The 15165-nt window shown below is 39.3% G+C and overlaps 1 protein-coding gene and 1 long non-coding RNA gene across 2 annotated transcripts in view; both read left to right on the top strand.

Annotated features, from left to right (window-relative positions):
* Positions 1-8148, top strand: part of FUT8 (fucosyltransferase 8) — an 82280-nt gene extending 74132 nt beyond the window's left edge. Inside the window, exons 9-10 of the mRNA XM_081901300.1 lie at positions 132-282; positions 7098-8148. Coding sequence (XP_081757426.1) covers positions 132-282; positions 7098-7415 — 469 coding nt within the window. The 3' untranslated portion in view covers positions 7416-8148. The remainder of the gene's footprint in view (positions 1-131; positions 283-7097) is intronic.
* Positions 1-15165, top strand: part of LOC309364833 — a 200706-nt gene that overhangs the window by 153524 nt on the left and 32017 nt on the right. The gene's annotated exons all lie outside the window — the stretch shown is intronic.

Raw genomic sequence — 15165 nt, 5'->3', positions numbered from 1 at the left:
ATTTAGAAGGTACTTGAGGGGAGGCAGAAGTTCTGTTGCACAAGCAAAAATCCTTGCACTGATGGGAAGTACTACTTTGGGTGCAACCTCCAAAACTGAATGCTGATATTTGTGATGCATTTCCCCCCCAGGTATCCAAATTATGAGTTTATTAGTGACAACTCCATTTCGTGGTCCGCTGGTCTCCATAATCGGTACACAGAAAACTCTCTACGGGGTGTTATTCTGGATATACACTTTTTGTCTCAGGCAGACTTCCTTGTCTGCACATTTTCTTCACAGGTAAGGTGGTGCACATTATAAAGTTCTGTTTATCAATACTCTAGTTGTTGTTGTTTAGTCGTTTAGTCGTGTCCGACTCTTCGTGACCCCATGGACCAGAGCACGCCAGGCACTCCTATCTTCCACTGCCTCTCGCAGTTTGGTCAGACTCATGTTTGTAGCTTCGAGAACACTGTCCAACCATCTCGTCCTCTGTCGTCCCCTTCTCCTTGTGGCCTCAGTCTTTCCCAACATCAGGGTCTTTTCCAGGGAGTCTTCTCTTCTCATGAGGTGCCCAAAGTACTGGAGCCTCAGCTTCACGATCTGTCCTTCCAGTGAGCACTCAGGGCTAATTTCCTTAAGAATGGATGCGTTTGATCTTCTTGCCGTCTATGGGACTCTCAAGAGTCTCCTCCAGCACCATAATTCAAAAGCATCAATTCTTCAGCGATCAGCCTTCTTTATGGTCCAGCTCTCATTTCCATACATCACTACTGGGAAAACCATAGTTTTAACTATACGGACCTTTGTCGGCAGGGTGATGTCTCTGCTTTTTAAGATGCTGTCTAGGTTTGCCATCACCTTTCTCCCAAGGAGCAGGCGTCTTTTAATTTCGTGACTTCTGTCACCATCTGCAGTGATCATGGAGCCCAAGAAAGTAATACTCTAGTAGCACAATATAAACCTGAGTGGCTATAGTACTCAGTGGTTTCCTATAACCAATAGTAGTACTATGAAATACTTGAAATATACAAGCATTAATAATTCCTCTAAAAATTATTTTCTTTCATAACATGCAGAAAATCAGTGCAAATCTACTATTTAAAAAAGGGAACCACAGCAATGTGTAGCTCTGCTTGTTACATCTCAGAAATAATGAGCTGCATTCAGACATGCCCTTTGACATACAGAAGAGGAAGCAATTTTAGCTGATCCCCAATGTTCTGGAAAGTCCCTACCTTTCCAGAGCAGCTTGCGAGGATTGGAGGAAGAGTCAGCACATTAGTGGAACTAGTTTTCATAATTACTCTGGATCCAATCCATGGTATGGCTCATGAAAATATACTAAGTTTAAGAGAAGTGATTGGAAGTTAAAACTCTGCCCCTTTGAAAAAGATGACCATGGGGAGCAATGGTAGAGAGATTTGTTGACATCTGTCTGTCTTGAGAGGCAATGGAGGAGTTCGCTTTTGGGTGGGTGAAGTCAAATTGTTGAAAGGTTGCAGCACCTGCTGTGGCTGTGGAGACCAATATGGGAGATACATCAAAAGAAATGTAAATGATAAACAAGGAGAACAGCTGGTAGAAAAAGGTATTAAGTCAGAACATTGGAACTCAGTGGATCTTTCGCTGCAATTGATTTTCTATTGGTTTAGGACAAACAAAAGGGAATACTGTATTTTTCGCTCTATAACACGCACCAGACCATAACACGCACGTAGTTTTTAGAGGAGGAAAACAAGAAAAAAATATTCTAAACGAAATAGTGGATATATGATTTTTGTGGTTCATGCTGTGGCCACAGACATGTGATCTGACAGTGAGTTTGGAGTAGCCCAATGCAAAAATCCTCAGGATCCATGTGGATCCATGCTTTGTAACCACGGAGGGAAGGAAGGGGAACCATGGATCCTCTGCTCACAACTGCAGCAGATCTCCCCACCATCTGTAGGCATTCGCTCCATAACACGCACAGACATTTCCCCTTACTTTCTAGGAGGAAAAAAGTGAGTGTTATGGTGCAAAAAATACGGTACTTTTTTCAAACAACTTGGTTACTAACTGGAAAGACTACATTGCCAGATGTGGTGATGGCTGCTAATTAACCTTAAAGGGTTAATCACATTCATGAAGAGGATACTGTTGTGGGTCATTATTATTATTTGTGGCTCATCTGTCTTCAGAGGTATATTGCCTCTGCGGACAAACATTAGGAGATGGTTCTCTCAGTCACATAGTGCTTTAGAACTTGCTAGTGGCATCTTAATGTCACTAGTGGAGACCACTAACTAGCCTAAATGAATCAATCTAGCAGTTCTTTTCCTGTATTCTTCTAAGAAGTCTACCTTGAAGAGTGAACATCGAACCAAGTGCTGTATTCCTTTCTTGAGCCGTTAAATATCAGTGATAGATCGTTTTAAAACAATTTACAAAGTCTCCCTGCAATATTTAAGGGTTTGTATTTTAATTATTTTTTATTTGCACATATAACAAGGGGAGGAGAGAGAAAGAGATGATATAACATTAAAGAACAAAATGAAGAAAAAGAGAAGAGAAAAATAATGATAATGTCATATCACTATTAGTAATATTTGTATATTATTATTGACCCAAATTTGAGAGTTTCTTTAATATATGATTGCTCCATCAGCAGGAGCATTATTGCCAATAAAAATATTTTCATAGCGGTCCTTGCTATCTTAAGCGCTTTTGAGTTTTATTCCCCAGCTTTTCCCATTTCTTTAGTTCCTTGCTTCCAGGGCCACTTTTTATTTATTTATTAGATCTATATAGGTTTATATACTTTCCTTAAGCTTTGTTTCCCTTTACTTTCTTTCAGACTCTTCCTCACTCTGTTGCCTATTCTGTATCCTCCATTCAGCCTCTTTCCTGTGGCCGCCCCATGTTAGGTTTTTACTCTCTTCCAAACTGACAGTTTCCCTTTCTGTCAGAAGGTGGACTGCGGACTATTTGATTTTTTCCATGCAACACCATTTTAGTATCAGAGGATTAATTCCCATGACAGCAATGCAATACATATTTTAAACTTCCTTAGTAGTTTTACAGTGTTCCCCATCTACTGCAGTACCTGGCACAATGTGGATTAGCTCCCTGCATTGATGGTTTTTAAATTGCCCTTTTCTGCAGAGAATTTGCCTTGATGGTTAAGCATGATGGAAGAGATTATAGGATTATAAAAGATTACAAGCCTTTTCAGGTATGCTGTTCAAGTATATGCTGAAGAGTTGTACTTTTTATAATCAAGAAGCGAACAATATGCACTACAAAGCATTAAATTGTTTTTAAAGACTGACATTTTGACAAACCATTTCTTAACTTCATTCAAGGCAAAAATGTAATAAATGCCTCTTTCACTGTGAACATTTCATGGTTAGCCTTTTCATTATGGACCCAGAAAGTATTCTGTTGCACATAAATCATCTTTGCTACAGTATTCATTTCTTCAAGTTTGGAACTATAAAGTACTGTTGCTTTACTATTCATATCTATTATTTGTAGATTTTATAACATTTTCATTAAGAGAAAAAAGTATCTGATCAATTCTTCATGGTATTCAGAAATCCTCTTAAATGCTGTAGCTTTTTACATTTTTCATTGTCTTGTATTGTGTATTACCTTGGAGGTCAGAAGTTGGGATGTAATTCAAATTAAAATATTAGATTTTGAAAGTAGAAATAGGTGGGGTTTTTTAAAACTATCTCCAGTTGCCTTTATTCCTGCAAAGTTTTTCCACACATAAGCTGAGGTTCTCAAATGCCAGTAGTGTGGGGATAGATGCGGATAGCAGACCAGCATTTGGTGATGTGCAACAATTTTACCAGTTTAGAACATGAGTTTAAATCTTGAACCTCACTCTACACTTTGCCTCATAGTATAATAGGATAAAAAATAAATATATATTAATTTCCCTATGAACAAGGAGATTCCAGAAATGAAATAAACAAACGAAAATTACACTCGATACTTCTACTTTCTACCTTAGTATTGACTTGCTTTTCAACACAAATAGCAACTTAGTATGAGAACAGATAATCAAATATGAGGTGGCACCAGTTGTTGTGAACTGTAGTGACTCTGTATTGCTGAAGAAACACCTACCTTTATTCATAGCTAGGCAAACACTGAATTTTGTTAATAATTAAACCATTCGAATTTTGGTTTTGTTGCTTACTTTAGTACCTATTGTATTGTTTTTTTCAGTTGATGATTGACCAGATTTGCTAATGAGGCAAGGCTTTTTAATGTTTATGGATTTGAAATAAACTTGGTTAAAAAGAGAAAAGCATGTTATAGAATCATAGAATTGGAATCATCATGAAAGTTGTAGCAGTTGAGAAAGTCAGCCAGCAATACCATTCTGTACTTGCATGCAAAAAATATAGTTGAGCATCATAGAAATCTGCATATATGTGAGTCTTAAGGCTGTTTTCCAAATATCACTTTAGCAGCAGCATAACATGTGACTAAGGAAACTTCCCAACCTTTAGAGTTTCAGACTGTTATCTAATAATTCATTCCCAGATACTTTGTGATTGGGTTAGAGGTGTAGAAGGTCAGTATCAAATTATGGACGAGTCAGCCATTCTTCCTAGAGTATGACAGTGCCGTCCAACTTGGGCTGGGCAATATCTGGTTTTCAACATTACGATTTCTATCTGCGGGGGCGGAGGACTTTGTTGGGCCTCACTGAATTCAGTAGGGCTTGCTTGTGAGTAGACACACATTTGCTTCCACTGCTTACCAAAAAACACCCTCCCCATCATTCTCACATAGTACCCAACCTTCCATTTCAGCATGAGGCAGCCAGCTAAATCTTCTTCCCTCCATTCTCCCCCCACAGAGGCCCACTACCCCCCAGCCCTCATCCCACCAAACTCTCCTTTTTATCAAAGGGAGGGCAAGCAAGCAGAAAGATAGTCTCCTTTAAATTAAAAAAACACCCTTTTTAATGTGGAGGAAAGCTATTTAGGGGGAACCAACATCATAAACACCCCCAGAAAATCAAAAATAAAAACTCTTCCCCCTCTTTTTTTTCACTGGTGAGGGAAGAAAGAAGTGCTTCCCAGTTCTTTGTTTACTTTGCCTCTTAGATAATTAGCTGAGCTCTAAGTGGAAAGATCAGGTGAAGCTGAAAGAGTTTGCTGGTTTGTGTGAGGGCTTATCTTCATTTCTTATTGTTAGGAGAGAGGAGGGAGAGAGCACAGCCCTACTCCCAACTGTATTGAATAATACAGAATTTAAGCTATATTAATGTATCCAGGTCTGTGACCCTTGTCACTGAATATGTTGCTTATTCTGTCTAGAATTGGTCACAGACTATGCAAAAATTTGTTGAAGTGTGGAAAGGCATGCCTGCTTTCTTGAGCAATTCCTATTTTTTTCAATGGGCCTTGTGTTCACAAGTGGATCATGCCCATATTTTGTGACCTTGAGGACAAATTCTTCCATTTTAAATATATCTGAAAGTAAACAGTGTGCTTTCAAAAGTCCTTTTCCTGTGTACAAGATTTTTTTAAAATTTATGAAATAGATGTTTTAAAAAGCTACAAGAAATTTAAATACCATTCATCTTAATCTCAATGAGACCTAATAATATCAGGAAAGATAATGGTTTTGCTTCTGCCTTGTAAATAAAAATGAGCAGAAATGGCTTACGTAATAGATAAGGCTGCAGTGTTTGTTTGTTTTTGAGGGGGGGAAAGTTACCCACTTCTAATTTTAGAGTGTCAAACCTCTCTTGATTATAACGAGACACCTGTTATACCAAAAAGAGATACTAGTCTTCAGCCTTAGTGGTAGCATATTTGGTAATTGTTGTGGCCACAGAACTGCGGTTTCAGAGTGAAGCAGTCAGAAATAGTGTTTAATAAATCATATATGCACTAAAGTATTATAAAATATTAACAGTTATTACTGTTTTTGTTAGGAATAGATGATGAGGGAATGTGTAAATCTGAGATTTTGATAAATGGCTGTGCTTTAAGTTTATTAAAAGGGATACATGTTTGATCACTCTAGATTTGAATTTATTTTGTTTACCTACTATCCATCTACCTCTTTTATTAAAACATTTATCACCACTCCTGACCACCTTCTACAGCATACAAAGGAAATAAAAAATTGGTGATTGGCCCAATTTTTCTTTCCGTGTTCTCTGGCACTTGTATACTATTCATTTTTCATTTCCTTTTTCCTTTTGCTACTCTGCTTTGGACTTGATATTCATATTCCATTTAATCAATTTAGTGGCAACTCTGAAAACCAAGAGGGTTTCACATTGCTCTGAAGGTCATGAGATTATAAGTCATTCTAATATTCTCCAATTATCCAGAGCCTTGGGCCTGTTGCCAAGACATTCCTATCTCCAGTTCTAAGAGGGCTTGTACTTAAGCCTGACAGCTTTGGAGTTGCTGAAGGATATCACTGCCAAGCCAGATCATAGTCAGAGGGTTGTCTAGATGCCTTGGGCCAATTCTAAGGAGGTTCCACATAGTAGTACTAAGAATTTGAATTTGATCCAGTGAAGACCCAATGTAGTAAATGTCCTTTGGGCTTCTAGTAGGTTCTGAAGTTTCTTACAGAGGATGAGTTACTTTTTTTATTTAATTGAAACTTTTTTAAGGTTCAGCAAGTCAGGCTTGGGGCTTATAATATAAACTGCTGTGGTGTGAGTTGCTCAGGGGTAGAGCTCATGCTTTGCATGCAAAAAGTCCCAGGTTCAACCAACAAAGTAGGTGCATTCAGTTAAGTTATACTCAGAATAGGCCCATTGAGATTAATCATGTCTACTAATTTCATTGGGTCTGAGTATGATTAACATTGGATACAACCCAAAATGCCTTTGTCTCATTCTCCTGATGTAAGCAAATTAAAATTACTTTAAATTGAATGTTTTAAAAGGCTTTTGTAAAAACATTATACAAGGATTAACATTGTTGCATTCTGTTGCTAATTGCTTAATGTTGAAGTAATATGCTTTATGAATGATTGGAGAAGAAAGAAAGTTGGACAAGATACACTTCTGTAAGGAATACTTAACTGATGTACTGTCATGCTGTTTGCTAATTAATGCTTTTTGTTACTACTTTCCCTAGGTTTGTCGAGTTGCCTATGAAATCATGCAGACATTGCATCCAGATGCATCAGCCTTTTTTCACTCTTTAGATGATATCTATTATTTTGGGGGACAAAATGCTCATAACCAGATTGCCATTTACGCTCATCATCCCCGAACTGCTGACGAAATTCCTATGGAACCTGGAGATATAATTGGTGTTGCTGGAAACCACTGGGATGGTTACTCCAAAGGCGTCAATAGAAAATTAGGGAAAACAGGCTTATACCCCTCCTACAAAGTAAAAGAGAAAATTGAGACAGTCAAGTATCCCACATATCCAGAGGCTGACAAATAAAGACAAGCAGGACAGCTCGCCGTAACACTCACTTTGAAGCTATTTCAACCAACCATACTGTTGGCTTTTGTGGGATATGAATTTGCATTTTAACATACAGTTAAAATGAAAGCCTTTTATCATTCGGACTGGATATACAGCTTGGAACAATTCAACGGGCCATGGTTTGGACTTCTTTTGTTACATGCACTTGCACTCATGCACACTGATACACATTCAACAGGGAACCTGTTGTTTTATACCGTTTGTCTCTTTGAGGACATGTCCCTCCCATGAGTCATATATGAGCCTTGGGCTCAGTTCTTTGCCATTAATAGACTATAATAAGACTTTTAACACTGCTGCATTGTGTAATTTGAGTGACATGAGCATATTTTGTATGTGCAGAATTTAAAACATGGTGCCTCTCTTTGAAAGATCCAGTGACCTTTTGGAAGAGCCATGCCTAGTTCTGTCGATGGGTAAGAGTTGTACTTGCCTTTAACTGATGATGTTGTTATGACCACTGAATATGCTCCAACCAACAGATTCAAAACTCAGACTAGACCTTTCTTTATAGGAGTTTTGTTAGCAATTTCATTGATTAGTTCATCTCATCATTAATAAAGAGTACATCCAACAATAAAATATTTGTCTGGTAGGAACTTTTGTAAAACAATGCCATGAACAGATTCTTTGGTACTGTTGCTGGACATTGTCTTTGATAACAAAAAATAAATTCAAAAAAGAAGTAGCTGGAGTTATACAAGTAATTTGATTTTAAAATTTGGAAGAACCAACAAAGGTCTATCTTTCCAGATCCTTGATCTCTTTATTGGGAAAATTATCTGTGATGAAATTTGATAACATTTCAGATTTTTTCTGGTGTTCTCAATCAGCAGGAAACTGCCAGTCAAGACTGTTTTTCTTTCTTGACCAAGTGACAAGACTGCAGCCTGTTGGCCTCTGAATAATAAAAAAAGTTAAGTGAGTGCACATGCACACAAACACTCTCTCTTACCTCTCCTGTAGTATTTCTTTCCAATTTTTCTTTATGGCCACAACACAAAATCAGCCGTGGGTGAAACAACTGTTGGTATAAGTCTTTGTGAAATGCTTTTGCTGTTTATTATAATTAGTGTCGTATATGTATGTGTGTGTGTGTGTATATATATATATATATATATATATATATATATATATATATATGTATGTATTGAAATAGATCACTTGAGATTGAGATAGCCCAAAACATTATGGCATAGTATTAATCTGAGCCTGCAAAGGAAGGGCTGTTGCTTAGGGTACAGCACACATTTTGCATACAAAATGTCACAGGTTCAATCCCCGGTGCCTTCAGGTAGGGCTGGGTAAGACTCCTGCATGAAACCAAGGTAAGCTGCTAGCGGTCTATGCCAACAATACTGAATGAGGTGGGCCAATGGTCTGATTTGGTGTACGGAAACTTCCTGCATTGCAGGAGGTTGGACTAGATGATCCTCTGGATCCCTTCCAACTCTATGATTCTATGATTTTCCTGCCCAGGAATTTGTTCTCTCAAGGGTTGTTACATGTTTATATCACACTAGCCTTGCTTTTTAAATGTTTCTTGCTAGAAATTTTGTCGTACTGAACAACTTGACACAATTTTTCCCCAGTGAACTGATAAGAGCTTCTAGCAGTTAATGAAATACAAAAACTTAAGCACATAAGCAAGCAATTCATTTCTGTGGGATAGTAGGAGTTGAAACATTTGAGTACTGAAATGAACATATTTGTTATAAAAATACTTATTTGTTAATGGCCAGTAATCTGTCTGTTGACAGATACATGGTGTATCCATAGCCATACCTCTTTTCTTTTCAAGCTGACATAGAACCGACCTTGAAAATTTTATAGTGCTGGTAATAGTTCAGTGTCATCTATATAACTTTGTTCTTTTCTCCCTTAAATCACAATGATGTCCAGAACCTGAATATATATTTTATGTTCTTTCTTTTAAGCCGAGTTACACAAGCTGCTACTTTTCTATTCCTGGTTCTGGCTTGTGCAGTTGGCCACTGTGTAGCAACCTGCTCAACTTCATTCCTAATAATGTGAAATGGCACAATGGAATCCAGAGCCAGTGTGGTGCAGTGGTTAAGAGCGGTGGACTCGTTATCCGGGGAACCGGGTTTGCGTCTCTGCTCCTCCACATGCAGCTGCTGGGTGACCTTGGGCCAGTCACACTTCTCTGAAGTCTCCCAGCCCCACTCACCTCACAGAGTGTTTGTTGTGGGGGAGGAAGGGAAAGGAGAATGTTAGCCGCTTTGAGACTCCTTAGGGTAGTGATAAAGCGGGATATCAAAGCCAAACTACTACTCCTCCTCCTCCTCCTCCTCCTCCTCCTCTTCTTCTTTTTCTTCTATGTCTCAACTCAAATAACTCAAGACAACTGTTGCATATGGTTAAAGCTTGGGCCAGACTTGATATTTCTGTGCAAACAGCAGGGCTAATGGAAAAGGAGATAGTCAATTCTAACATATTTTCCTTTGAAGATATGAATAACTTTTAACAGCAGTTGCTCCATTCATTCCAATATAAACTATTTTCATTCCAATATAAACTATTTGGCCAAGAGTATTATAGAAATATCCTGTCTTATCAGTCAGGATATTTATGAGATGTCCTTTGATGTGAACTACATATAGTATCAGTGTAAAAGCATCAGTTTGTGTAAATATTTCTTCTGAATGGTGGTAGAAGTCTATTTTGAACATTATCTGGATAATTGTCCCTCCCCAAGTTAACTGTTAGAAGTTTAAAGTAATTAGAAAAGCCTAAGACAAAGAAGTTGCTACATGATCATCAGTTCAAATATCCTTGGTGAGACCATAACCAACCTTTGTTATAGAGAGGCTACTCCTGAGATACTCTAACATAATATCTTAAGAGCAAATAGAAACTGAAGAAAGCTTGCTATCTTAAAGCCTATGAGTGAATTCAGAAATGCTTGCTATTTAGTCTTAGGCCTATTCTATATGCTACATCTTAGTGAGAGTAGCATATTTTAATGATCACAAGTATATGACAGGTATGTAGTACATACACACTCCAGGGAACTGAGCCAGTTACAGTTTTCTCCACCCACATTTTATTTTTATTTTTTTAAGAATAATTTTTATTAACCGACCAATCACATCAAATCAAACCAAATTACATAAATTCCAAATTACACAGCCGAATTTTAAATTTTTGTTGGGGGTACCCATATTTCAAGTTCCGAACGGATCCAATCAACTTCTTCTTACTGCTGTTTTAATGTCCACAAATCTAACCTTATGTTGTTCACAGTACTATCCAGTCCTTTCTTATTATTTTTCCACATCTCTTGTTGTTATTTTCATATATTTTTTCTTTCTCTTTGTGACCTCTGATAGTCTCCGCAAGCTGGTTAGAACAGTTTGTAATCCTGCGTGGATATTATTTTTTTTAATTCAGTAGCCATATCCAGACGTTTTCCATATAACATCACTTCCATACATCAAAACAGTCTTAGCGTCATTAATCTTCACCAATCTGCCTCCTTTCTCAAAACCTCTGAGGAGATTCACTAGGAATGCAGTCTGAAAACAAATCCGTTCTTCTTCCCGGCTATAAATCCTTTGGCAAGATGGCAACTCCGAATTAATTGCTGCGCCATTCCCAAAAGCTCTTATTGCTTCTCGGTCTCCATAAAGCATACTTTTGGTTAAAGTTTATCTCCACACAGATCTTAATCATCCCGCTTGGGTCAGTTCAACCGACGGTTCTAATGAGGAGGGGTTCTTGTAAATCACATAGAAGAAAAGTAAAAAAGGTCCCCCCCCCCATTCAGCCCTGTTGTCAACATACCCCGCCTTTGGTGTATCTTCATTGTAAAATATTCCTGTTTCTCCAACCCGTCGTCTTCTTTCGCAGAGGTCACTTAAATTAGCAGACCACTCCCCTTATTCACTTGAAATATGTGCATTTGCTTCTTTTGTAATTAATTATTCCAAATTGCTGCAACTAGTGCGCGATCAGAGACAGCGCCCAGGAGAGCCGAGGTCCACACGGGGGCATTCTGCCTAGGGCCCTCACCCCCTTCTTTTGAATTAGGGGGTGATTTATGGGCACAGCAGGCAAGTGTTCCCCATTTCCTTGGGGCAACAAGGGAGGCTGCCTACTCCCATAACAGCCTCTTAATTACCCCGTGTGGGTCGGAGAGATGGTATTGTCGGCCATCTTCCAATGCGCCCCCTAGTGGCCCCCCTCCACCCACATTTTATGATGTATCTACCTTGGATATTACAGCATACATTTGCTGTGCTCCTTATCTCTGCAACAAGTGAAAGGGCCTCAAATCTCTTGATCAGTTCTGGTGGCAACCAGGGCAATCCTATGCATGCCTACTGAGAAGTAAAACACCCACAGTCCAGTGTGCCTTACTTCTAGGTAAATGGGTATGCAATTGCAACTTGAGTCACACCTTTCCGATTAGGGAGGTATATCTCATAAGAGCCACTCTGTGGGATCTGATCAAAGCCTAACTAGGCTAGCATCCTGTTTCCCCCAGTGGCCAGCAAGATTCTTATGGGAAGCTCACAAGCAAGACATGAGCGTAAAACCCTTTCTGCTATTGTTCGCCAGCAATCTCAGCACTTCAGCATTGTGGGGTCACTAAAAAAGAAAAGTGGTTCACACTTTATTTTCTTCAGCTGGTACAGTCTTTCTTAAAGCACAAGTTTCCACTTCAGGTATTCTCCAGTCACATCATGTTCACTTTGCTCTATGCCTCTACAGTGGTGCCCCGCAAGACGAACGCCTCGCAAGACGAAAAACCCGCTAGACGAAAGGGTTTTCCGTTTTGGAGGCGCTTCGTAAAACGAATTCCCCTATGGGGTTGCTTCGCAAGACGAAAAAAATCTTGCATCCCCCCGCGGGTTTTTTTCGCTTTTTCCGCCCTTTTCTTAAGCCGCTAAGCCGCTTATCAGCTGTTCCGCTGATAAGCCGCTTAACAGCTGATCGCTGGAAGCCGCTTGACAGCTGTAGCGCTAATCCGCTAAGCTGTCAATGGGCTTGCTTCGCAAGACGAAAAAACCGCTATACGAAGAGCCTCACGGAACGGATTAATTTCGTCTTGCGAGGCACCACTGTACTTTAATTTTGATTTTATTTTATTGCATAGCTTCCTGCATTAGCATGTCTTGGCAGATGGTCAAATGTAACCCGTTTTCCTACTCAAAAGGAAGAAATATTATCTATTCGCCAGGCCAACAAGAAGAAAAATAAGACAGTCTTTGGTTATTCAATAGTAGTGAGAAATCTTTCTTGGCTCCCTGTAATACATGCTTTGGACCTTATTGCTACTCTCCTACTCGGATAAAGTGGCAACATTTTTATATATGAATTATTTAGCTCCACTCTACTGAAAAACAGCATCTCTCTCAAAAGCTGGCAGAAAATGGATTCTGCTCAAAGAATAATTAGCTTGTAGGGAAGGCAGAGAACCTTCTGGCTTCTGTCTTATAGTCCATTTCATTAAGCTCTTCCATTTAAACGTCTTGGAAAATTGTGATAAAAGGTATACAGGTTTCTAAATGTAATCAGGCTTACCACTAAAATCTTAAATGAAAAACATATTCGTAGAGGTGATCTTAGGCTTTGCATTTTGCTTCCACAGTTGAATTACTCAAATAAAGGAGACTGGGGAAACTAGTCCCCCGCCCCCATAACATTTATATCCTGCTTTTCCTCTTTCATTAAACCCAAAGTGCTGTGCATATCCAGCTAGGCATGGACCGGATCCAGACCTGCTTAGCTTCAGCAAGGTAGAAGGCTCATATCATAAAGCCAAACCCTGGGACTTTGTAATTACATATAAGTTTTATATACTTTGTATCTGTTTTATAAGGTTCTCTCAAATAGGTAAATGTAGAATTGTGTGAGTTTGGATTTATTCAACTATAGTGTATGTGGCAACATAATGTTTAGAAAGGATTCAGTGAGAGTCAATGATTGCTGATCACCTTGGTGCATACAGTCTATGTTTGTAGTTGCTATTTTGATCTGAGCTAAGAGGCTACAGAAATTCTCATTACTACCACAAGATATACAAAAGAGACATTCAACATTTCTGCTTGTAGCGCAGTTGATAACTTTCGGGCTTTATGTAGGACAACTCCTCTTAGCCATGGGACCCACTTAATCACCTTGGTCTCTTTTTTCAGCCAAACTTGTCATAACAAAGATGCTCTGTGAGGATAACAAGATGAGAGTTGTGAAATACTTTGGACACTATGAAGTAGTACAGTACGGTGGCTAATAGCATGAGCTTTGAAGTCACCACTTCAGATCTCACGTCAGTGATTAACCTGCAGGGTTGTCTTACAAAATCAACTGTTCCTTACCTTCAGACACACTTGCAATACTGGAATAATAATTAGCGTTGAGTGGCTTTGCCCTGGCTTGAAATAGAATGGGCTAGTGATTGTGAACAAAAGTACAGCACACAAAGGGATTTTATTTGAATTCTCCTTCAACTGCCATCTCTCTGAGACCTCAGGGCCCTGTACCTTGTGCTAGGGAGGAAGCCCCCCCCCCAAATAGTTGATTGGACGGAGGTTCTCCCTACTCACCCCTTTCTTCTGTGGTTGACTAGGAGGAATATTGCTTTTCTACCCTATTCTCCTCCTGCAGCTGGAATGATGCTACAGCACTGAGAGGTGTATTTTTCCTGAAGAAGAAGAAGAAGAAGAAGAAGAAGAAGAAGAAGAAGAAGAAGAAGAAGAAGAAGAAGAAGAAGAAGAAGAGTAGTAGTAGTAGTAGTAGTAGTAGTAGTAGTTTGGATATGATATCCCACTTTATCACTACCCTGAGGAGTCTCAAAGCGGCTAACATTCTCCTTTCCCTTCCTCCCCCACAACAAACACTCTGTGAGGTGACTGGGGTTGAGAGACTTCAGAGAAGTGTGACTAGCCCAAGGTCACCCAGCAGCTGCATGTGGAGGAGTGGAGACGCGAACCCGGTTCCCCAGATTATGAGTCTATCGCTCTTAACCACTACACCACACTGGCTCTCCTGACACCTGACACCTGGCAGCCATACTAACAGGTGCTCTTTGAAAATGACATACCTGATGGCTCCGGGATGTCATTCGCAAAAGAAAGAGAAAACCAGGTAGAGAAAGGAAAAGAGCGTGGGATAGGTATCTCAATCACTGCTGCTACCTGGCTGTTGCTGTGATGGTGAGAGGGAAGGAGAATTCCTGCCCCCTCTGATTCAGATTCAAACCTCTACCTACTTGTGAGTTCTGAAGAGAGGTGGTTCTGCACATTTTTAGCATAGTTCATTTTGAACTGGGGAGAACAGCTATTCTGAGTGCCTTGAAAACTTATTTCCCCTTGAGTAGTGATTTGCAGAAGTGAGTCTCTGCTGTACCTCATTCTAAAGGAAACATGACCCTTGGGTAAGTGCCTGAAACGCCTGGAATCTCGTACCACTTGGAGATTGTGGTGGCGTACAATAATAACTTTGCTAGTTCAATGGAAAAATCCTCATCTTATACTGATGATAAAAATGATGACTAAAGTATCTCTTTCAATGGCAGCATTAATGTAGTAAAGGGATGGTGTTCACCATCACATTTTGTACCCTTATGAAAGAGGCTTTGGTTATGTAACACTCAAAGGCTTCATATCAGTTATTTGTCCTGTTCCCATCTGTATCCAGCCATGCTATATTTGTGTCTCTCAGCATTGTCAAAGGAAAC

The sequence above is a fragment of the Podarcis melisellensis genome (genome assembly GCF_964234715.1).
Source record: "Podarcis melisellensis genome assembly, chromosome: 1".
NCBI lineage: Eukaryota > Metazoa > Chordata > Lepidosauria > Squamata > Lacertidae > Podarcis > Podarcis melisellensis.
Note: the sequence above shows the minus strand (reverse complement) of the source record. Positions and strands in the feature narration are given on the sequence as shown.